General features: G+C 44.5%; 1 protein-coding gene across 1 annotated transcript in view; it reads right to left on the reverse strand.

Annotated features, from left to right (window-relative positions):
• Positions 1–326: 326 nt before the first annotated feature.
• Positions 327–24,577, reverse strand: part of LOC115135893 (UV radiation resistance-associated gene protein-like) — a 139,249-nt gene continuing 114,998 nt past the window's right edge. The window contains 3 exon segments of the mRNA XM_029671063.2: positions 327–2,634; positions 2,637–2,713; positions 15,630–15,721. Of these exon segments, the coding sequence (XP_029526923.2) occupies positions 1,910–2,634; positions 2,637–2,713; positions 15,630–15,721 (894 nt within the window). The 3' untranslated portion in view covers positions 327–1,909.

Here is a 24,577-nt window from a genome sequence, read left to right on the forward strand (position 1 = left end):
GATGTTTGATTATGTTCTGGGGCAGAGCGGTAGCTTCATCTCCATCTCTTTGCAAGTTACAGGCTATGGGCCAAATGTTCCTTCCCCTTCTGAAATTGAAAAGATGCGAACACCTGAGAAATTGGGATTTGTCCAAAGGATCAGTGACAAGAAATCAGCGCACCAGAACAAAGTTACTTGTAAGTTGTCCTATCTCACAGTCTGTTGACAGATGCTACAATACCAGTTATGTTACAAGAGATTACGAGCCTAACCTGCATAAATAAAGGTTCAATAAAAGGCATACGCACGCACACCTCTGAAACAAACACAGGTAGACCACAGTGTAAACGGGGCTACAATACATCCATGCTATTGGACTGTAAGTCTTTATTAACAAAAAACTCTCCATACAAAAGTATATGTACAAGGTCACATGCTGTATAGCATTTAATGGAAATGACCTAAAATGGTTTAATCTCTCATTTGAAATACAATACATTTCAACATCCACCACAGTACTTGATCATAATACACCCCCCCCCCAATTATAAAAAAAAAAAATATATGTTTTTAGGGGGCTTGTTGCGAGTCCATCTATGCTGTATACGGTGGGCAGTATGCAAATCAGTTGTCCATATCAGCTTCTGTCTACAGGGATCTCTGGTCCTTTCCAGAGGGGACACAGTTAGATCCAGATTATATGTACGTATTTGAAAGATTTGAACCCAGGGCTGATGACCATTAACACTTGACAATATCAATGAATGACTGACTGCCCATGAGAGGAAAAGAGAAACCATGATTTCCTTTAAAACAAGCAAACAAACAAATGCAGTGAGAGACATAAATAACACACATAGTGGCCAATGGACACCAACGCAAGAATACAAAAAGTAGCTCAACAGGGAAAAGAAAAAGAAAGAGGACAAAATAGATAAGCGGACTAAAATGTAAAAAGGTCATTATGTGTCATTAATATGTAGGGCCTGAGAGCAACATTTCAACAGCATACAGTACACATCATTCATGTTTTGGTCTATTGAATAATATCTGGATAATTGGACTTAATATGAATACTTATATCAATGGTGCTTATTAAAATAGTCAAATAAGGAGAAAGCAGGTATGGAGGAGAAAGCCAGAAAAATTGCACTGTATCCCTGCCATGTGCCATGAGCTCAAGCCTGCCTGCTTCGCTCCTCTCTTTTCTTTTCTCTTCTCGTACTCAACCAGAACAGAACAGTGATGGCCCCTGGAGATAGAGACAGGGCAGCCCTGTCCAATGGCTGGTGGGGTTGATGGACCTGGAGGTGCAAGGTGTAACAGTTATGGAGTATCTGATTGGGCCAATGGTCTAAGCTGCCCTGACCTAGTGACTGGTCGGTTTCCTAATAGGTGACAGAGGTCAGAGGTGGGATAGGTCTTTGCTGTAAGTTATTTCCTCTGTCAGCCATGCTGAAGGCTTTGGCTCTGTTCTAATGAACCTTTCCTTCCTCATTAAGTCATTACTGATTTAGCAGGACTGTACAGGTACAAGTAGGGACTCCACTATAGCTTTCATGAACCCACTCGTGTTAGATCACTGCTTACTTCAAGGAAGGATGCATTTTATGTGTGTAGTTACCACACACACACACACACACAACACTGCCTCTCACCCTGAAAGAAGAAGGCCCAGGAAGCGTTTCAATCACAAACATTCGCTTTATTTCATTTAAAGGATTATAGAAATATTTTTCGAGAAGAAGTGCAAATTGGTCATCATTCCAGATAATGTAGCGCCTATGTTTGTTTTTCTATTGCTGCTTGGGGAGAGGGACAATCACACCAAAGCACACACACAGGACCCCCCCCCCTGCACTATGTTCATGTCCCTGACTCATGTGCCATGTGACTCCTGTCCTCACCCCTAAGGTCCCACCTGTCCTCACTTCTCAGAGTTCTTGCGTGGCCTGCGGAAGCTGGACATGTTCTCGTTTAGTGCATAGATGCGGCGGGAGAACTCCTCGAAGCCGGCGGCATCCAGCTCGCCCAGAACCTGCTCGTCACACTCCACGGCCACGGCGTGCTCCACGGGGATGCAGGGGTAGTCCTCCAGCCTGGCCCCATCCACAAGGCCCATCCCTAAACCCAGGCCTGTGGCCTCTGTCCCCATAATCTCCTCTGCCTGCTCCACTGAGCAGCACATCTCTGGGTTTAATGCTATGGTCAACATTAGCCCTGTTGCGGGCCCCCCCAGCCCCTCGCCTTGCACTACTGAGCCGTTCATGGTATGGTCTGCATGCTGCTCACTGGTGGTGCTTCCAGCCGGAGTGGGGGAATCTGAGCCTCCTGTAGTAGTGCTGGAGGGCTGTTGCTCTTGCTCCTCCACAACCTCCTTTACCTCTCTTTCTACCTCTCGTTCTCCCTCCCCCAGGGCTGGTCCCTGAACCTCCAGAGTCTTGGCCAGGTCAATGCTAGAGTCCAGGGAGGAGGACAAGTGCTTGGGGGAGGGTTTGGGGTCGAGCGGTGCACTCTGGGGCTGGTCCATGGACATGGTCGTGCCGTAGCTGGGAGGAGGGGAGGCCTTGTACTTCTGCTTGTCTGCCTCGGAACTGGCCCTTTTCCTCAGTGAGCCCGGATCTGGAGAGCTGGTGTGGCTGGGGAAGCCCACTCGGACGCAGCCGAGACACTGAGCTGAGACTTGGCTCCTGTCGGGACCGGGATGGAGCTGGAGACATGGTGCCGGTCACTGTGGGAGAGGAGAGAGAGGGAGAGAAAGAAAGAAAGAGTTGATGGATATGCTCATAAGTCTTTCACATTCAACGAGAGTCATGGAGAGAGGGAGGGAGGCCCCCCTCCCCTGCCCAGCCCCCAGGCCTCTCTGATCGGACATGGTTCTGCATTGATCTCATCTCTCCCCCTCCTGATCCAGAGCCCAGACAGCTGGCCCACTGCAAATCACTCCCCATTACTACATAAAAAACATTTGCTCAGCTCATGTGACAGCAGGGCCCTGCAGAGTGGAAGTTCACAGCATGCCTCCTATAAAGTATTCAATACATTTTTGCGGAATAACAGATAACGGACGTGGCAGTGCAGATCTCATCTGTAGACTGCAACCCCCATTCGTCCCATGCTAACCCCAACAGTAAATTCACTTAAAAAAAGGGGCCATAGCCGGGCCAACGTCACCACCCTGTTTAGCCATACTTAACCTGTTCATTCAGGTATGGAGGAGTCATTGGTGGCATATCTCACATGGTCAAAGGTGAAATTGGGCCCCTGTGCTGTTAGAGGTCCACCTGTGGCTGGTTAGAGAACAGAGGAGCCTGGGTAAGTGATCCTGGCTAGTTAAATGGCTTAATGGGGTGGTGTCCCTGTATCAGATGCCTGGTTGTCTGTTAGATAGTCTAGTCTAGCATGTGACAGCAAGACACACACAGAGGACATAAAGGTCTTTGCCAGGGGATGTTTCAAACACGACTGACTGGTCATTGCCTAACTGTTTGATGGAATGCTTCAGGACTCAACACAAGGTAGCTTGTAAAGAGGTTCCTGACTGTGGCTCCTACCCCCTGTGGAGACAGTAGAGCACAGGGCATTGATGCAGGGTTCACACACAGGGTTTAAAAACCCACACGTGCACGGCTCATTCCTGATGAGGGAGTCACGAGACAAGACAGCGGTTTTCACCCAGTCTACAGACCGCTCTATAAAGGAGGACCCGTAGAGTACACACACACATGCACACAGTGGATGGCCAATGTCATACCTGATGATAATTACAGATCATGGACAGCATTTAATAAGGCACTTACAGGAACACATAAAATGAGGTCAAAAATTCATGCAAGGTAAAGCAAATAGGTAAGGAGTAGATGCCAGTAATCTGGCATGAGTGCTCTTCTTTTGACCCAAAACTGGGAATGTCCTGTGCTGTACTTACTCACCGTCTATCAGAAAACATCTAATGCAATTGCAATTGCCTTCACATTGGCCATTAACGACGATATATCCCATAAACCGAGTCAAATAGAAACAACATGCTGTTCAAAACTCTTGATCAGTTTTCTCCAAGACAAATGGTTTGCCATTAGTGATTTGTATCTGTGAACTCTTAAACAAAATCATTCTGGTGTGTGTTGAGATGATTTGGAAGACGGGAATAATAACAGACCTCCCAGGCCTACCGAGTGCCGTAGCGGTCTAAGTCACTGCATTGCAGTGCTGAGACACCACTACAGCCTCGGGTTCGATCCCAGGTATGTCACAGCTGGCCATGACCAGGAGACCCATGGGGCGGTGCATAATTGGTCCAGCATTGTCCAGGTTAGGGGAAGGTTTGGCTGGACGGGATTTCCTTGTCTCATCGTGCTCTAGCGACTCCTTGTGGCGTGCCTGCAAGCTGACTGCGGTCGTCAGTTGGTGGTTCGGGGTGAGAAAAGCAGCCAACAAGTGCTCAGCATATGTGGGAACTCCTTCAAGACTGTTGGAAAAGCATTCCAGGTGAAGCTGGTTGAGAGAATGCCAAGAGTGTGAAACGCTGTCATCAAGGCAAAGGGTGGCTATTTTGAATAATCTCAAATATAAAATATATTTAGATTTGTTTAACACTTTTTTGGTTACTCCATGATTCCATATGTGTTATTTCATAGTTTCTACAATTCTACAATGTAAAAAATGGTAAAAATTAAGAAAAAAACTTTGAATGAGTAGGGGTTCTAAAACCTTTGACCGGTAGAGTATATATTATTATTATTTTGAACTGATTTTGAACTGAATTATCATTCCAACGAGCGAAACCAAACCGTGGCCCAGGCTGGGCTCCTACCAAACAGAGGACAGGTTGTACTGTTTATTAAGCAGGAGTTTCAAACGTTCCATTCGTAATTTATAACAAGCTAATGACTGCATTCAGTCCGTTATTCACTGAATGACGTTCTCGGGGCAAGAGCTCAGACTGATCCCATCTCTGATTTGAATTAATATCAGGCCTTCTAGTTTCTCCCTGGCTCTCTCCCAGTGCCCCTACTACACAGAAATCCATGTCCGCTTTAGGAGAACCTAGGTTTGGACCCAGGAGATAGCTGGCCAACACAGATGCCTACATGTGTTTCGGCCTCGTCCCAGAAACACAGTAATATGATATACAACCAGACTGTGTAAAACATATGGCCACTTCTTCTCTGGGAATGTTTAGATTTCACAATTTCCCTGGCCTGGATAAAAGAGAATTTATTGTTTGGAGCACGTTGGTTTGTTACATTAAGTTCCCCTCCAAATTGGTTCCTTTCAACATCTGTCAAATTAAGCACCTTAATCAAGAGTGTAGTAGAGAGGATGAGGGGTTGCGGGGTTGGAAGGAGAGGTGATCGAGGCTAGGCCAGACAAATTTCCTGCAATGCGCGGTCATAATATTTTTTTATGCAGCACATCTGATGGCAGAGCAGTTGTGACCAGAGCCTGGACTCAAACCCAGAACCTCTAGTGGCACAGCTAGCACTGCGATGCAGTGCCTTAGACCACTGCGCCACTCGGGAGGCCCCACTTGGGACGTTTTAACTCATCATTAAGTTTGACTATTTCTCCAAGCACTGGTGGACTTCCTTGTCAATGATTTCACCACATAAACACTACCTGAGCCCTCCGCCTAAACCATTAGGCTCATACTTGGCGGGTTCAGCAGCAGATATGCCCACTTCTCCCCCAACATGTTTGTTTTAACGCGGGTCTCTCTTCCTCTCTGCAGTGTCAGACTCAGCCCTGGATATTCCAGGTAGGCCAGGAATTTACTAAACCAAACATTTTCCACTGTCTTATCCTCAGACAGGCCTCATTTCAACTTCAAGGCATAGCTCTTTTCATATCCAATTCCTGTTAAGGACCCGTGATCAGAGCCAAAACACACAATGTCAGATAAGATTCAGGCTTTGATGTCATTGAAACTGAAAATCCCACAGGAACTACTAAACCAAATGCTATAACAGAAATATTGTAATACTCACTACAGGGGGTGGAGGGGAATTTAAGTGAACATCTCCTGTCTCCAAGTCTGGCCCTTTGATGATGGAGAACTTAACATTCATCTCCACATCACCATAGCACAGCATGTACAACATATTGTACAAGTTGATAGTATAAACACCAACACTGTTGTCAATAGTGACTACATTGTAGTTTACTTTATTCTCAGCAGTTTTGTATGGCACAGAGATAAAGACATAGCCTAGCTATAGCAACCCATTCCAAACAGAAGTGAGAACTACAGTATCCCACACTGTCTCACAGTACAACAGATAGTGTGACTTCTTGTCTACATTCTGTTCATTACAAGGTAATAGCTGTCGGGAGTCAATGCAATATCACAACTATGAATGATATCGGCTGGCCTTGTTAGTACAGTACCCTGCGTCTCAGCGACAAAGGAGAGCAGGTCTGTTCTGGGGTGTCTGATTCATAGAGAGGCCTGGTGGTAAGGAGCGTTCCTCCAGAGGTGATCTCATCCATAGGGACGACTGTACAGCAACACACACAACACACACCCTGCAACTCACAGCCAAGTGTGTGTGCGTCGATCTGTGTAGGAATGCTCACACTCATCCCAGCACATTCGTTTTATTTGATTTATTATACTGCATGAGTTCCTCCCCAACATTAGGCGTCTGCTATTACTATCTCAACAATTACCATCCCTTTCCTGGAACAATAATATCCGCATAAAGAAACACCTACTGTGCTGTATGATGACATTTAACAGCTTCACCACAATGCATGTTCAGTTATTTACTGATACTAATCAGTACCAGTACTCCTGACCATGTTATTGGTGATTTGGTCTGAACCTGTTTGGTTGTCAGTCACACACGGCTAAACATTTCCTTTCTTCCTTCCTTCCGTCCGTCCGTCCGTCCGTGTGTCTGTCTGTGTGTCTGTTGTGTGTCTGTGTGTGTGTGAGAAACAACCAAGCAGATTCAGACCAAATCACCAATAACATGGTCAGGAGTACTGGTACTGATTAGTATCAGTAAATAACTGAAGGCAGATGGGAGGGGTCCAGCTTTACATCTGTTATCACTGTTCTCTCACCAGGGGTTTTGGGGGGGGGGGGGGGGGGTTCTTCAAAATCTCTGGGGGGCGGTTTCATTTACAAAGCAAGTAGAATTGCCTTAGGTAATGTCTAATGTTTAACACTGTCTTTTCAGTCCCTCGGTTTTAGTTTAGCATTCACCCTGGCTCCCTTATCCACATGCTTGGTTCTGTAACATTAGAGGGCAAGGTTCACAAGCCCTTCACAAGCCCTTCCATTTCTATACACCTGTGTCTACAGTGGCACTGAGATCGACAGAAGTCTAGACTCTGTTTGCAACTGTTTTAGTAGAAAGGGATCAGTATAGAAACATTAAAGAAGACACACAGTCTTCTGTAAAGTACAAACCCTAAACACACCCATATATTTCCCAATGAAGTCCCCTGGATAAATCCCATGGACCCATGCATGAGAGGATCCCACCTAGTCAGCTTATCGTGCATGTTGAATTAGCAATATACGGAGGGGGAAAAATCTCTACAGTTCATGGATGGAAACGGTTCCCTTGGACATGTCCTCGCCCCGTATAGAGGGGAGGAGAGGGGAACGGATATCAAACCTCTCCCCCTCTCAGTCTACCGGTTAACTCCCTACAGCTGCCACACAGCATTTTTATGCGTCCATATTTCATTCGCTTGGCCCCTCCGCTGGAAATAGTATCTAAATTGAGGCTTTTTAAGGCTGGGAGAACTGGAAGTGATACGGTTGTGAGGAGGGTCAATAAAACAAGTCCCATGCAAAAGGAGAGTAGAATTGAATGCAGATCCTCCCTGTTTCAGTGTTTCACTACTGCAGGGTGGAGTCCCAGAGTCAGGCCACCTTCCGGTCCCCCAGTACCTACTGTCTGAGTCGGTTAGAGGGGAGAACTATGTGGGTCCTGTGACGAGGACCGAACTTATGGCCTGCTAAGACTAAAGGTTCTCACACAGACGGTCTGAGCTTAGTGCGAGCAGCCAGCCACCGCCCCCTGACGAATGTTCTAGCACTGTGTGTGTGTGTGTGGGTAAGGCAGGCTCTCAAGACGGAAACAAAACCATGTACACCATATATAAAAGTAGGTGGATAACCCTTCAAATTAGTGGATGCGGCTTTTTCAGTCACACCCCTTGCTGACAGGTATATAAAACCGAATACACAGCCATGCATTCTCTATAGACAAACTTTGGCAGTAGAATGGCCTTACTGAAGAGCTCAGTGACTTTCAAGGTGGCACCGTCACAGGATGCCACCATTCCAACAAGTCAGTTCGTCAAATTTCTGCCATGATAGAGCTGCCCTGGACAACTGTAAGTGCTGTTACTGTGAAGTGGAAATGTCTAGGAGAAACAACGGCTCAGCTGCGAAGTGGTAGGCCGCACAAGCGGGACAGGACTGCCGAGCGCTGAAGAGTGTAAACACTTACCACCGAGTTCCAAACTGCCTCTGGAAGAAACGTCAGCACGATAACTTGTTGTCGGGAGCTTCATGAAAAGGGTATCCATGGTCGAGCAGACGCACACAAGCCTAAGATTACCATGCGTAATGTCAAGCCCGCCACCATTGGACTCTGGAGCAGTGGAAACGCGTTCTCTGGAGAGATGAAGCACGCTTCACCATTTGGCAGTATGACGGACTAATCTGGGTTTGGCGGATGCCAGGAGAATGCTACCTGCCCCAATGCATAGTGCCAATCGTAAAGTTTGGTGGAGGATGAATAATGTTCTGGGGCTGTTTCTGTGCTTCCAACTTTGTGGCAACAGTTTAGGGAAGGCCCACGCATAAAGCGAGGTCAATACAGAAATGGTTTGTTAAGATCTGTGTGGAAGAACTTGACCAGCCTGCAGAGCCCTGACCTCGACCCCATCGAACACCTTTGGGATGAATTGGAACGCCGACTGCGAGCCAGGCCTAATCGCCCGACCTCACTAATGCTTGTGAGTAAATGGAAGCAAGTCCCCGCAGCAATGTTCCAACATCTAGTGGAAAACCTTCCCAGAAGAGGGGAGGCTGTTACAGCAGCAAAGGGGGACCAACTCCATATTAACGGCCATGATTTTGGAATGAGATGTTCGACGAGCAGGTGTCCACATACTCCTGGTCATGTAGTGTATGTGTGCACATGGGTGCATGTTGCGTAAGCGCCTGTGTGTATGTGCGCCTGTGTGTGTGTGTGTGTGTGTGTACATGGCCAGCTCCGGAGACCGAAACAGAACTTTTACGGTCCTCAGAAAGGGACACCTGAGTCAACACAGTGGAACCCTAGTTCCCCTGTGTACAATTATTGTGTTACTTTTTGATTGATTCCACATTTTTTTTTACTTCAGTAAATATTTTATTAACTCTACTTCTACAACTGCATTGCTGGTTAAAGGGCTTGTAAGTTAACATTTCATGGTAAGGTAACACCTGTGTCGGTGCATGTTACAAATAAAATCTGATTTGATTTGCGGTCTCATTGTCTGGCAGTGGAGTGGGGCCCCAGAACCCAGAGGAAAGGATTCATGGAATCCCCGACCTCCACTCCCAAGCCTCACGACACACCGCCAGGTCAGCCATTTTCATATATCTTCCTCTATCTTAACCCTTTACACTCGTACCAGTATGTATACTGGTTGAAAATGGCAGATTTGGGCGCCGATAAACACCTACATTTGTTTAGGGTGAACAGTAAAATGTACATGATGTCAGAGCTCAGGGTCTGCGCTTCACAGCTCTGAATGGGTTTTGACTGACAGCCGGTCAGAGCTCAGGGTCTGCGCTTCACAGCTCTGAATGGGTTTTGACTGACAGCCGGTCAGAGCTCAGGGTCTGCCCTTCACAGCTCTGAATGGGTTTTGACTGACAGCCGGTCAGAGCTCAGGGTCTGCGCTTCGCAGCTCTGAATGGGTTTTGACTGACAGCCGGTCAGAGCTCAGGGTCTGCGCTTCGCAGCTCTGAATGGGTTTTGACTGACAGCCGGTCAGAGCTCAGGGTCTGCGCTTCACAGCTCTGAATGGGTTTTGACTGACAGCCGGTCAGAGCTCAGGGTCTGCGCTTCACAGCTCTGAATGGGTTTTGACTGACAGCCGGTCAGAGCTCAGGGTCTGCGCTTCACAGCTCTGAATGGGTTTTGACTGACAGCCGGTCAGAGCTCAGGGTCTGCGCTTCACAGCTCTGAATGGGTTTTGACTGACAGCCGTGACTGACAGCCGGTCAGAGCTCAGGGTCTGCGCTTCACAGCTCTGAATGGGTTTTGACTGACAGCCGGTCAGAGCTCAGGGTCTGCGCTTCGCAGCTCTGAATGGGTTTTGACTGACAGCCGGTCAGAGCTCAGCAGCTCTGAATGGGTTTTGACTGACAGCCGGTCAGAGCTCAGGGTCTGCGCTTCGCAGCTCTGAATGGGTTTGACTGACAGCCGGTCAGAGCTCAGGGTCTGCGCTTCACAGCTCTGAATGGGTTTGACTGACAGCCGGTCAGAGCTCAGGGTCTGCGCTTCGCAGCTCTGAATGGGTTTCGATTAAGAGGACTCAATGTATTATGAAAGACAAGACCTTGAGAATTATAATAAATACAACTTTGATGTCATACAAAATGTGCACTTCACATCCCAAATCATACAACTCATGTAATATACACTGTCAATGTTTATGATCACTCTGTTTGATGTACAGTTACAAGAGGACATGGCTTTATACCCTGGGTTGTTCTGAACAAAATGAGCCTTTCTTTGTTTATTGTGAAGGAAATTTGCTGCTGCACAAGCACCTGAATACAATCATGACTCCTTTCTATGTGCACCAAAATGATGATCTGTTTCCCTGAACTGCATGGGAAAAGCCTAACACTGTAATATTGTCTTTTATAACTTTCAAATGATGCCCACCTGACCCAGATTACGATTTATAACGGACCGTTTTAATTGCGGAAACAACAACATCTCTACAGTAGGTCAAATGATTGAGTGAAGTCTGACCCAGGGGTGTGAAGGTGAACAGAAAGGCACTGGTGCGATAAACTGCCCTTGCTGTCTCTGCCTGCCGGTTCCCCTCTCTCCACTGGGATTCTCTGCCTCTAACCCTATTACAGAGGCTGAGTCACTGGCTTACTGGTGCTCTTCTATGCCGTCCCCAGGAGGGGTGCGTCACAGATGTACACTTCCTGTCCGGGTTGGCGCCCCCTCGGGTTTGTGCCGTGGGGGAGATCTTTGTGGGCTATACTCAGAGGAGTAAGGTATTAGATATCCCTCTAGTGGTGTGGGGCCTGTGCTTTGGCAAAGTGGGTTGGGTTAAATCCTGCCTGGTTGGCCCTGTCCGGGGGGTTATTGTCGGACGGGGACACAGTGGCTCCCGACCTCCTGTCTCAGCCGCAGGACAGGGGAGCTAGGGTCTCACTCCCTCCCCTCCCTCCCTCCCTCCCTCTCTGCCTCCCTACCTGACCACGGACCATCCCTCAGGACTACCTGGCCTGATGACTCCTTGCTGTCCCCAGTCCACTGTCCTGCCTGCGGCTATGGAACCCTTACCTGTTCACCGGACGTGCTGTTTCGACTCTCTCTCTCTCTACCGCACCTGCTGACTGAATGATCGGCTATGAAAAGCCAACTGACATTTACTCCTGAGGTGCTGACCTGTTGCACCCTCTACAACCACTGTGATTATTATTATTTGACCCTGCTGGTCATCTTTGAACGTTTGAACATCTTGGCCATGTTCTGTTATAATCTCCACCCGGCACAGCCAGATGAGGACTGGCCACCCCTCAGAGCCTTGTTCCTCTCTAGGATTCTTCATAGGTTCATGCCTCTATAGGGAGTTTTTCCTAGCCACCATGCATCTACATCTGCATTGCTTGCTGTTTGGGGTTTTAGGCTGGGTTTCTAAATAGCACTTGGTGACATCTGCTGATGTAAAAAGGGCTTTATAAATACATTTGATTGATCGAAAAGTAAGGGCTCTATTTTCGGCTGTTATTAAAGCACGTTAGTTTGCAATTTCAGGTACATCAAAGCTGAGCAGAGAGACTGAAAAACAACATCTCAAGGCCATCAGACTGTTAAATAGCCATCACTGGCCGGCTTCCACCCGGTTACATAACCCTGCACCTTAGAGGCTGCTGCCCTATATACATAGACTTGGAATCACTGGCCACTTTAATAATGGAATGCTAGTCACTTTAATAATGTTTAAATAATGTTTACATACTGCTTTACTCATCTCATATGTTATACTGTATTCTATCCTACTGTATTTTAGTCAAAGCCACTCCGACATTGCTCAATCTAATATTTATATATTTCTTAATTACATTCTTTTACATTTAGATGTGTGTATTGTTAGATTCTACTGCACTGTTGGAGCTAGGAACACAAGCATTTCACTACACCCACAATAACATATGCTAAATATGTGTATGTGTCCAATATAATTTGATTTGGAATTTCAGGTAGGCCAAATATCAGTATGAATGCTATATTGAAGCCATGCAATTCACTTCAAATGGACTGCAAATGGATTCAAGTTAACGTATTTAGCAAAGATAGGCCTACATTCTGATTGACCAGTGAGGGGCCAAGCCTCGATATATCCACAACTATTTGTTTCATCAAAACCCAGCCCTTTCGCACCAACGCCAGCAAGTGCACTGATAATTGTGATAGTGAAAATAGTTCAAACATTTCTGACACATGCCTGAACCTATAGCGCTACCTACCGCCTGCGCTTAGATGTACCATTGTGTTAGGTTGTTAAAATAGTGCCCTTAGATGTACCATTGTGTTAGGTTGTTAAAATAGAGCTCCCTCCCTCCCAACAGCTTAGATTTACCATTGTGTTAGGTTTGTTAAAATAGAGCCCTTAGATTTACCATTGTGTTAGGTTTGTTAAAATAGAGCTCCCTCCCTCCCTCACAACAGCTTAGATTTACCATTGTGTTAGGTTGTTAAAATAGAGCCCTTAGATTTACCATTTTGTTAGGTTTGTTAAAATAGAGCTCCCTCCCTCCCAACAGCTTAGATTTACCATTGTGTTAGGTTTGTTAAAATAGAGCCCTTAGATTTACCATTGTGTTAGGTTTGTTAAAATAGAGCTCCCTCCCTCCCTCACAACAGCTTAGATTTACCATTGTGTTAGGTTGTTAAAATAGAGCCCTTAGATTTACCATTTTGTTAGGTTTGTTAAAATAGAGCTCCCTCCCTCCCAACAGCTTAGATTTACCATTGTGTTAGGTTGTTAAAATAGAGCCCTTATATTTACCATTGTGTTAGGTTTGTTAAAATAGAGCCCTTAGATTTACCATTGTGTTAGGTTGTTAAAATAGAGCCCTTAGATTTACCATTGCGTTAGGTTGTTAAAATAGAGCCCTTAGATTTACCATTGTGTTAGGTTTGTTAAAATAGAGCCCTTAGATTTACCATTGTGTTAGGTTGTTAAAATAGAGCCCTTAGATTTACCATTGTGTTAGGTTGTTAAAATAGAGCCCTTAGATTTACCATTGTGTTAGGTTGTTAAAATAGAGCCCTTAGATTTACCATTGTGTTAGGTTGTTAAAATAGAGCCCTTAGATTTACCATTGTGTTAGGTTGTTAAAATAGAGCCCTTAGATTTACCATTGTGTTAGGTTTGTTAATTAAAATAGAGCTCCCTCCCAACAGCTTAGATTTACCATTAGGTTTGTTTAGAGGATTTACCATTTGTTAGGTTTGTTAAAATAGAGCTCCCTCCTCCCTCACAACAGCTTAGATTTACCATTGTGTTAGGTTGTTAAAATAGAGCCCTTATATTTACCATTGTGTTAGGTTTGTTAAAATAGAGCCCTTAGATTTACCATTGTGTTAGGTTGTTAAAATAGAGCCCTTAGATTTACCATTGTGTTAGGTTTGTTAAAATAGAGCCCTTAGATTTACCATTGTGTTAGGTTTGTTAAAATAGAGCTCCCTCCCTCCCAACAGCTTAGATTTACCATTGTGTTAGGTTGTTAAAATAGAGCCCTTATATTTACCATTGTGTTAGGTTTGTTAAAATAGAGCCCTTAGATTTACCATTGTGTTAGGTTGTTAAAATAGAGCCCTTAGATTTACCATTGCGTTAGGTTGTTAAAATAGAGCCCTTAGATTTACCATTGTGTTAGGTTTGTTAAAATAGAGCCCTTAGATTTACCATTGTGTTAGGTTGTTAAAATAGAGCCCTTAGATTTACCATTGTGTTAGGTTGTTAAAATAGAGCCCTTAGATTTACCATTGTGTTAGGTTGTTAAAATAGAGCCCTTAGATTTACCATTGTGTTAGGTTGTTAAAATAGAGCCCTTAGATTTACCATTGTGTTAGGTTTGTTAATTAAAATAGAGCTCCCTCCCTCCCAACAGCTTAGATTTACCATTGTGTTAGGTTTGTTAAAATAGAGCCCTTAGATTTACCATTGTGTTAGGTTTGTTAAAATAGAGCCCTTAGATTTACCATTGTGTTAGGTTTGTTAAAATAGAAACCCCAATTGTGTAATGGCGAGGGTGCAGGGTTGTGTGTGCTTGCTCTAGCTCCTGAACGGCACAACTAGGAGAGCATAAAAAAAGCCCCTTATAGTAGAAGACACTTTGTAGAGGTGTGTGGCCACTTGGAGACACCAGTTAGTCCTCTCACTCAAACCCTTGTAAGAAATGTTTGTCTTATGTTTCACCTACCCACATTTTCCCAGGAATATTCTTATCATGCTAATGAATGTATCCAGAGTATTGTCAGATTTCGTTATCAACAAATGTAGCAAAAAGTTCAGTAAATGTAAAATGCACATTAAATCAACAGTGTAATGTTTGGATTCAGTCTTGTGTCAGGTGAACTGTTGTGTCCTCACCTTTAGATTAATAACTTTCCCATAATCTCCAAACTGTTCCCTTTCAATTGCTACCATGGTTATGCATCTGCTTTTCATATTTCTTCTGTTACAAACAGTTCAATTTAGCCCTATCCATATAGGACAATTCCCATGAGTGTAAAGGGTTATTAAGGGCTTCCACTTCCCATTAGGAGGATATGGAGGATTCAATTGCTTTGCTTTAAAATGGCCTCTTTCCTTTCAAAACAAAAGGTTATTCAATTAAGGTTGTAAAACACATTTTCCCCTTTTGCTGACCCTGGGAGAGCAGAGCAGATCAAAGAAGATCATTTCCCCTTTTATAGGGCTGTGTGCTGGATGGTTGGAGTCATAGAATTAGAATTACTAGAACAGGTATTCCCATTCAAGTCAATGTTCTGTGATGGTTGAACTGGCGGCTGTAGTCTGAGAAAGTCTCTACTATGGACTGATTCTCAGGTTCTATGGTGGCGTCATTCAATGTCTGCGGCCTGAGGCTCGGCAGATCTGAATGAATGTCTGACGTCCATCAGACCCCATGAAATAGCTGCACACAAACACAGTAAGTTCAAACGCATGTGGAGTTTAACTCTGAACTCCTTAGGCTGGTTTTGAAGAACCCCTAAGAAACATACACTGCTGTATTCACCAATATTTTCAACTGAAACCATCTGAAGTGAAAAAAAATGTAACGTAAGAGATAGTGAGAGCAAGAGTGCTATGTGGGGTGGCCTAGTAAGACAGTGAGAGAATGAGAGTGCACTTATACAAGTACTTACCATCGGACTAGAAGGCCGTGCTCCAGGAAGTTCTTGAGGTTGGGCAGGGTCTGACGGAGGTCTGGAGTGGACAGGCCATGCTGGTATCTCAGCTGGGAAGGAAAAACAAAGCATACCTTAGCAGCGAACAGAGCATTCTTTACCAGATCATACTGAACCATACCATAACCAAGCATATCATACTGAACCATATCATACTGAACCATACCATAACCAAGCATATCATACTGAACCATATCATACTGAACCAAATCATACTGAACCATACCATAACCAAGCATATCATACTGAACCATACCATAACCAAGCATATCATACTGAACCATACCATAACCAAGCATATCATACTGAACCATATCATACTGAACCATACCATAACCAAGCATATCATACTGAACCATATCATACTGAACCATACCATAACCAAATCATACTGAACCATACCATAACCAAGCATATCATACTGAACCATACCATAACCAAGCATATCATACTGAACCATATCATACTGAACCATACCATAACCAAGCATATCATACTGAACCATACCATAGCCAAGCATATCATACTGAACCATATCATACTGAACCATACCATAACCAAGTATATAATACTGAACCATATCATACTGAACCATACCATAACCAAGCATATCATGCTGAACCATACCATAGCCAAGCATATCATACTGAACCATACCATAACCAAGTATATCATACTGAACCATATCATACTGAACCATACCATAACCAAGCATATCATACTGAACCATATCATACTGAACCATACCATAACCAAGCATATCATACTGAACCATATCATACTGAACCATACCATAACCAAGCATATCATACTGAACCATACCATAACCAAGCATATCATACTGAACCATACCATAACCAAGCATATCATACTGAACCATACCATAACCAAGCATATCATACTGAACCATATCATACTGAACATATCATATACCATATACTGCCAAGCATATCATATCATACTGAACCATACCATAGCCAAGCATATCATACTGAACCATATCATACTGAACCATACCATAACCAAGCAGATCATACTGAACCATATCATACTGAACCATACCATAACCAAGCATATCATACTGAACCATATCATACTGAACCATACCATAAACAAGCATAACATACTGAACCATATCATACTGAACCGTACCATAACCAAGCATATCGCTTTTATTCATCCATTCCCATGTTTCTCTTGTTTTTGATGTCTCTGGACAAGGCAGAGAATTACAACCCTACAGGGAGACTGAATCATATCTGAAGCATTCTAACTTCTCCCTTTGGACTATTCTTTACATAATGGTTATCATCCTTCCATGCTAACAGAGGTCTGTGCTAATGTGGAAAGGTGTGTGGAGAGGCAGATGAAACGTGGGCGGTGAGAAGGCAGAATGACGAACATCTGGAAGAGATGGGGTAAAACCACAGAGCAACCTCTCCCTCTCGTCAGTCCTCTGACCTCCCGCTCGCTCGCTCGCTCTCGTCAGTCCTCTGACCTCCCGCTCGCTCGCTCTCGTCAGTCCTCTGACCTCCCGCTCGCTCGCTCTCGTCAGTCCTCTGACCTCCCGCTCGCTCGCTCTCGTCAGTCCTCTGACCTCCCGCTCGCTCGCTCTCGTCAGTCCTCTGACCTCCCGCTCGCTCTCGTCAGTCCTCTGACCTCCCGCTCTCGTCAGTCCTCTAACCTCCCGCTCTCGTCAGTCCTCTAACCTCCCGCTCTCGTCAGTCCTCTAACCTCCCGCTCTCGTCAGTCCTCTAACCTCCCGCTCTCGTCAGTCCTCTAACCTCCCTCTCGTCAGTCCTCTAACCTCCCTCTCGTCAGTCCTCTAACCTCCCTCTCGTCAGTCCTCTAACCTCCCTCTCGTCAGTCCTCTAACCTCCCTCTCGTCAGTCCTCTAACCTCCCTCTCGTCAGTCCTCTAACCTCCCTCTCGTCAGTCCTCTAACCTCCCTCTCAGTCAGTCCTCTAACCTCCCGCTCTCGTCAGTCCTCTATTCATCAGTCATAAAATCAACGTCAACTTACGACTGACAGGGACGTGAGCCAAAGTCAGAGTGGACAGGTTGTTCAATTTGCAGGTGTAATGACATCACTATATACAGTATATGACACAAGACAGCACCACACCAAGGCAGTCAGGGAGGGAGAGTAGTCCTAGCCACCCCTGCTGTCCTCAGGTTAAATAAACAATCTCGTATCTCTCCCCAACAGCAGAGCAGCAACATGCTCGATGTCAGTCATATAACTCACTAGGCCCTGTCACAGACACTCACCGGTCAGTCTACATCTGTTTTCTTTACATTATACTGCGACCCCCATTCTTCTCTACACACCGCCATAACCTGGATCCATCCCGCTCTCCCTCGCTCCACGCCTTACACTACAGTGATTGATGAAGCACATGTGATTCTAATTAGGCCAGACACAGTACCAGTGTATTGCTCCCACCAGTCCAACACTCACCCATTACATACCACTGCAAACCAACCATACACCATAGACTATATACACACACACACCATAGACCATATATATATATATATATGATAACGCTGGGGAGAAGTACAACGATAACAGAGGAATTACAGAGAAGTAAATGTTGGAGCCCCGGGGGCCAAAGGTCACATTTCCCAGTTTGTGTTTATAGTTAGAGGAAAATAATGGTTTTCTGGGATCAGCAGTCATGTCAACACATTCATTGAAGTCTGTTTTTTTCTGGCCTGGGCTGTAATATTCTGTCAGGACTGTAATGCTGTATGGTGGTTCTAGTAAAGCTTGACTAATGGCATGAGGAGTGGCATAAGCATTAACACATGGGTCCCTGCTGCCACTGCCAGAGCACACAGTACAGCAGGGTGTGTGTGTGTGTGTGTGTGTGAGAGAGTGTGTGTATGCATGTGTACACGCATGTGTGTGTCAGCACGTATACAGTACATATTCACGAATGCTCATGCCCATGTGTATCTTTGGCTCGGTATACCCCTCTCCCCCCTCTGGGGGACCCATGGAACCAGAGTTATCTATGGTATCTGCACAGACCTCCCAATCTCTGTGGTAGGTTTTGTGTTTGACCAAGAGCAGCACAGATTGAACAAGGCAGGGAGAGGGGCGTACAGTGTGTGGCTCCAAACCCCTGTTGGTGATACTACAACAACACTGGGATCCATTCATGGTTTTAAGTAAAACTTTGGGTCTGACCAAATGACGGTGTAGCGCTGTCCACAAGGCAGACCAAAAGGAATCGGTTTTGAAATGGTCGGCCAAGATCAATATTTCCTGTTTTAAAACCCAGAAAGAATCCAGCTACGTTTGGCAGGGGGCCTTGAATGTTCTCTCTCCCCCCAAAGAGGAAAATGAAATAAAACAACAACAGCTTACACTGAAGATACTGATGAGATATAAGCATAGAGTAAATGTTATGTTTCGAGCGTAGGTAAACTTATTTTGATCAGCCATATTACTGAGTCAAGGACAACAAACTCATGGCCAAGATACAAGGCTCAGCAAAACACATTTTTAATCCTCACTCTTTGTTAGTGACTGAATGGGACTCGGCTCAGAGGTGCGCGTGATGTGAGCTTTCTGACATGCTATTGTGTGTGTGAGCATGAATGCATGTACGTGAGACCGCTATCATTTCCCCCCAGGCTGTGTTTGAAACCCTGCCAAGTGTGCAGCACAGAAATGGGATAGGGGCAAAGACAGAGTGAGGGGTGACATCACTGGATTGTCCCGCGCACACTATTGTTGGGGTAATTGTTAGGGGGATAAAGAGGAGAGGATCCTGAGTGTGTGAATGCTCAGAAGACTGAGAGATGACTCTCCTGGAACCTGGACAAAAGTATGTGTCTTACTGCTGAAGCCTCCAGGAAAGATACAAGATAGGGAGAAGCCATTCCAGCAGCACTTCTCTCTACAAGTTCCATCATGCTCACACAGGTCTGTGCCAACTCTCTGCCAATGGGCACTACACACAACACTTGACCAACAAGTGTTTTGTTGGACCAACAAGTGTTTTGTTGGACCAACAAGTGTTTTGTTGGACCAACAAGTGTCTGGTTGGCACCATCCCTGATATGGCCTGCCTCCGTGTCATGGCGTCTACCTAAACCATATAAATGTCATCTGTGCCACGTCCTTAAGACCATGTGTGGTAGGCTAGTTGCAATGTGCTTTGCTGTCTCTGGAGTCTGGACTGAGGTGTGTAGGACTCAGGCTGTCTGTTGAGGAGGTGCGTGCTTGCCATGGACTGGTTTCCCTGCTGTTCATTTACATTAAGTTATTCCTCAGAGCACCGAATCATATGTGTGTGCCTGTGTGTGTGTGCCTGTGTGTGTGTGCCTGTGTGTGTGTGTGCCTGTGTGTGTGTGTGTGGACGGCTCTTGGCTCTGGACTTGGAGGGGGAAGGATTACATCCTGGCCCTTCACTGCTGTCAAAGCAAACAACTGCCCTTTCCCCTCCTCCTTCTTTTCACCCTCTACTGAGGGACAAATAGAAAAACATTCAATGTTCTGGCCACATAAAGAGAGTTGGGAAAGCATAACAGGGAAGCTGTGAGTGTGAAAGAGAGAAATGTGAGACAGCTTTGCCTGACATGAAGCGGGATGTCGCTTTCAATTAAAAGCAACAACACAGGCTTGAACACAGAGAGAAACAAACTGCTCAGAGGGAGGGAGGGAGGGTCTGGCTTGTTAAATAGACCATTTGTTTAGGAAACTGACAAGGCGAGAAATAAACTCTGATTTTGTTCCTATGATACTCCAATCACATGGCGTGTTTCATTTTGGATTAAATGAGAGGGTTGACTGAATAAAAATGTAAATAAATATTATCGTAAACATGAACATTTCCAGCTCAACAACTAATTAGCACATTTCTAAGTCATACAAATAGCTCATATGAGTACAACATACAGTACCAGTCAAAAGTTTGGACACACCTACTCATTCAAGAGTTTTTCTTTATTTGTACTATTTTCTACATTGTAGAATAATAGTGAAGACATCAAACATATGAAGCAACACATATGGACTCATGTAGTAACCAAAAAAGTTGTGTTAAACAAATCAAAATAGATTTTAAATTTGAGATTCTTCAAAGTAGGCACCCTTTGTCTCGATGACAGCTTTGCACACTCTTGGCATTCTCTCAACCAGCTTCATGAGGAATGCTTTTCCAACTGTTTTGAAAGAGTTTCCAAATATGCACTTGTTGGCTGCTTTTCCTTCACTCTGCTGTTCAACTCATCCCAAATCATCTCAGTTGGGTTGAGGTTGGGTGATTGTGGAGGCCAGGTCATCTGATGCAGCACTCCATCACTCTCCTTGGTCAAATAGTCCTTACACAGCCTGGAGGTGTGTTTTGAATCATTGTCCTGTTGAAAAACAAATGATAGTCCCACTAAGCGCAAACCAGATGGGATGGCAAATCGCTGCAGAATGCTGTGGTAGCCATGCTGGTTAAGTGTGCCTTGAATTCTAAATAAATCACTGACAGTGCCACCAGTAAAGCACCCCCACACATCCTCCTTCATGCTTCACGGTGGGAACCACACATGCGGAAATCATCTGTTCACCTACTCTGCGTCTCACAAAGGCACATCGGTTGGAACCAAAAATCTCAAAATTTGGACTCATCATGCCAAAGGACAGATTTCCACCGGTCAAATGTCCATTGCTCTTGGTTCTTCTCCCAAGCAAGTCACTTCTTATTATTGGTGTCCTTTCGTAGTGGTTTCTTCGCAGCAATTCAACCATGAAGGCCTGATTCACACAGTCTCCTCTGAACAGTTGATGTTGAGATGTGTCTAGTTTTTTGAACTCTGAAGCATTTACTTGGGCTGCCATTTCTGAGGCTGGTAACTCGAACAAACTTATCCTCAGCAGCAGAGGAAACTCTGGGTCTTCCTTTCCTGTGGCGGTCCTCATGAGAACCAGTTTCATCATGGTTCTCTGTCTGTCCCCTCCCTGTCATCTTAAAGTAATGATGGACTGTTGTTTCTCTTTGCTTATTTGAGCTGTTCTTGCCATAATATGGACTTGGTATTTTACCAAATAGGGCTATATTCTGTATACCACCCCTACCTTGTCACAACACAACTGATTGGCTCAAACGCATTAAGAATGAAAGAAATTCCACAAATTAACAAGGCACACCTGTTAATTGAAATGCATTCCAAGTGACTACCTCATGAAGCTGGTTGAGAGAATGCCAAGAGTGTGCAAATCTGTCATCAAGGCAAAGGGTGGCTACTTTGAAGAATCTCAACTATATTTTGATTTGTTTAACACTTTTTTGGTTACTACATGATTCCATATGTGTTATTTCATAGTTTTGATGTCTTCACTATCATTCTATAATATATAAAATAGAAAAAATAAAGAAAAACCCTAGAATGAGTAGGTCAGCCTGTCATTTCACATTTTCGGCTGGCCGCACCCATAGGGGGAGGGTTATTTCACATGACGTGATGCTAGCTGGGGGCCTGACAAACAGATCCAGCACAGCTCCTCACACAGACCTTTGAGTCTGTCCCCTCCCTGTCATTCAGACACCTGCATTTAGCCACTTCACAGACTCCTGTATAGAGCACTGGTACAACACAGGAAACTGTCTTAGTGTTTTGATACCGCCTGTGGGCTGGGCATGATGTGTTGCAGGATGTGTGAATGGACCTCTAACCACGACTAGAAGAGTCAAATACATCTCCCAGTCCCATCCACCACAGTAGGGCCTAAGAGCCAGAGGAATGTAGTGTCTGTGTACAGCTCAGCTACTTCAATCCAACCGGGCCCAACAAAATGCACTTCAGCTGAATAAAGCATCCCAACCCGCTGGTTTACATGCTACCCATCATTTTGTGAGGCGCTGTTTGTTTTCAACTCAGGCTCTGCCGCAGCGATGTAAACATCCCGGCGTATGCCATGTCTTACTGTTTACGTTGATTTTGTCACAGCCAATCGTCCTCAAATCTGAGAATGCCTTGGTGGGGGCCTCTTCCAGTTCTGAGGTTAATTGCTGGCGACCTTCCTTACCAGAGCCGTCGGGCCGGCCTTCATAATGGAGTGCTCCTTTTCACCATGAGATCATTTGACACGCCGTTTGTCCGCACAGCAGTCACAACAGTTCAAGCGGTTATTAGAATCACCTGACAAGTGGTGTGCCTAGACGTCAACCAGGGATGGGGAGCAGACTCACTACAGGAAACCTGTAATGTGGTTCATCAGGAGGGTTATTTTCACATCACAAGGTTATAGAGACTCAACCATCTCATTAGCAACGGAAAATGTTGAAAGGTTATAAAAATGATTCTAATAAATGCAACAGCTGGACAATGGATGAAGATACTCAACTTTTTAAAATGTATTTTTATAATCCATCAGATATTGACAGAATTATAGCACAAAATGTTTACTGGCATGGACAAATTATGAATGGAGTACAGGGATTTGTGTGTGAATTCAGGCATGTATTTATTGTCTAATTTAAATTTTTTATGTACTTTTCTTATTGTAGGCTGTATTTTAAAAAAAATATTTTTTTGAAATAAAGAAAATGAAATGTGCCTCATTTACATAAATACAGCAGGTGTATCTGCATACAGAATATCAACGAATTAACATAAATGGGTGGAACAGGGCTGCAACGACCAAACACCTGCTCTGTCTACTAGAGGTCGACCGATTAATCGGAATGGCCGATTAATTAGGGCCGATTTCAAGTTTTCATAACAATCGGAAATTGGTCTTTTTGGGCGCCGATTTGACGATTTAATTTTAATTGTATTTTTTTATACCTTTATTTAACTAGGCAAGTAAGTTAAGAACACATTCCTATTTTTTATGACGGCCTAGGAACTGCCTTGTACCTTGTCAGCTCGGGGGATCCAATCTTGCAACCTTACAGTTAAATAGTAATAATAGCAATAACGACCTGCCTCTCTCTAGTTGCCCTCCACAAGGAGACTGTTAGGCGAATGCAGTAAGCAAAGGTAAGTTGCTAGCTAGCATTAAACTTATCTTATAAAAAACAATCAATCATAATCACTAGTTAACAACACATGGTTGCGTTGCATATAATCTGACTGAGCATACAAGCATACAAGTATCTAAGTGTCTGAGTGAGCGGTGGTAGGCGAAAGCAGGCGCGTAAACATTCATTCAAACAGCACTTTGGTGCATTTTGCCAGGAGCTCTTCGTGGTGCCTCATGACTTCAAGCCTATCAACTCCCGAGATGAGGCTGGTGTAACCTAAGTGAAATGGCTAGCTAGTTAGCGCACACTAATAGCGTTTCAAACGTCACTCACTCTGAGCCTTCTAGTAGTTGTTCCCCTTGCTCTGCATGGGTAACACTGCTTCGATGCTGGCTGTTGTTGTTGTGTTGATGGTTCGAACACAGGGAGGAGCGAGGAGAGGGACGCTATACTGTTACACTGGCAATACTAAAGTGCCTATAAGAACATCCAATAGTCAAAGGTTAATGAAATACAAATGGTATAGAGGGAAATAGTCCTATAATTCCTATAATAACTACAACCTAAAACTTCTTACCTGGGAAAATTGAAGACTCATGTTAAAAGGAACCACCAGCTTTCATATGTTCTCATGTTCTGAGCAAGGAACTGAAACGTTAGCTTTCTTACATAGTACATATTGCACTTTTACTTTCTTCTCCAACACTTAGTTTTTTCATGATTTAAACCAAATTGAACATGTTTCATTATTTACTTGAATTGTACTTGAACTAAATTGATTTTATTGATGTATTATATTAAGTTAAAATAAGTGTTCATTCAGTATTGTTGTAATTGTCATTATTACAAATAAAATCGGCAGATTAAATCAGAATCGGCTTTTTTGGGGTCCTCCAATAATCGGTATCGGTGTTGAAAAATCATAAATCGGTC

This window comes from Oncorhynchus nerka, linkage group LG10 (assembly GCF_034236695.1).
Source record: "Oncorhynchus nerka isolate Pitt River linkage group LG10, Oner_Uvic_2.0, whole genome shotgun sequence".
In the NCBI taxonomy this organism is placed as follows: Eukaryota; Metazoa; Chordata; class Actinopteri; order Salmoniformes; family Salmonidae; genus Oncorhynchus; species Oncorhynchus nerka.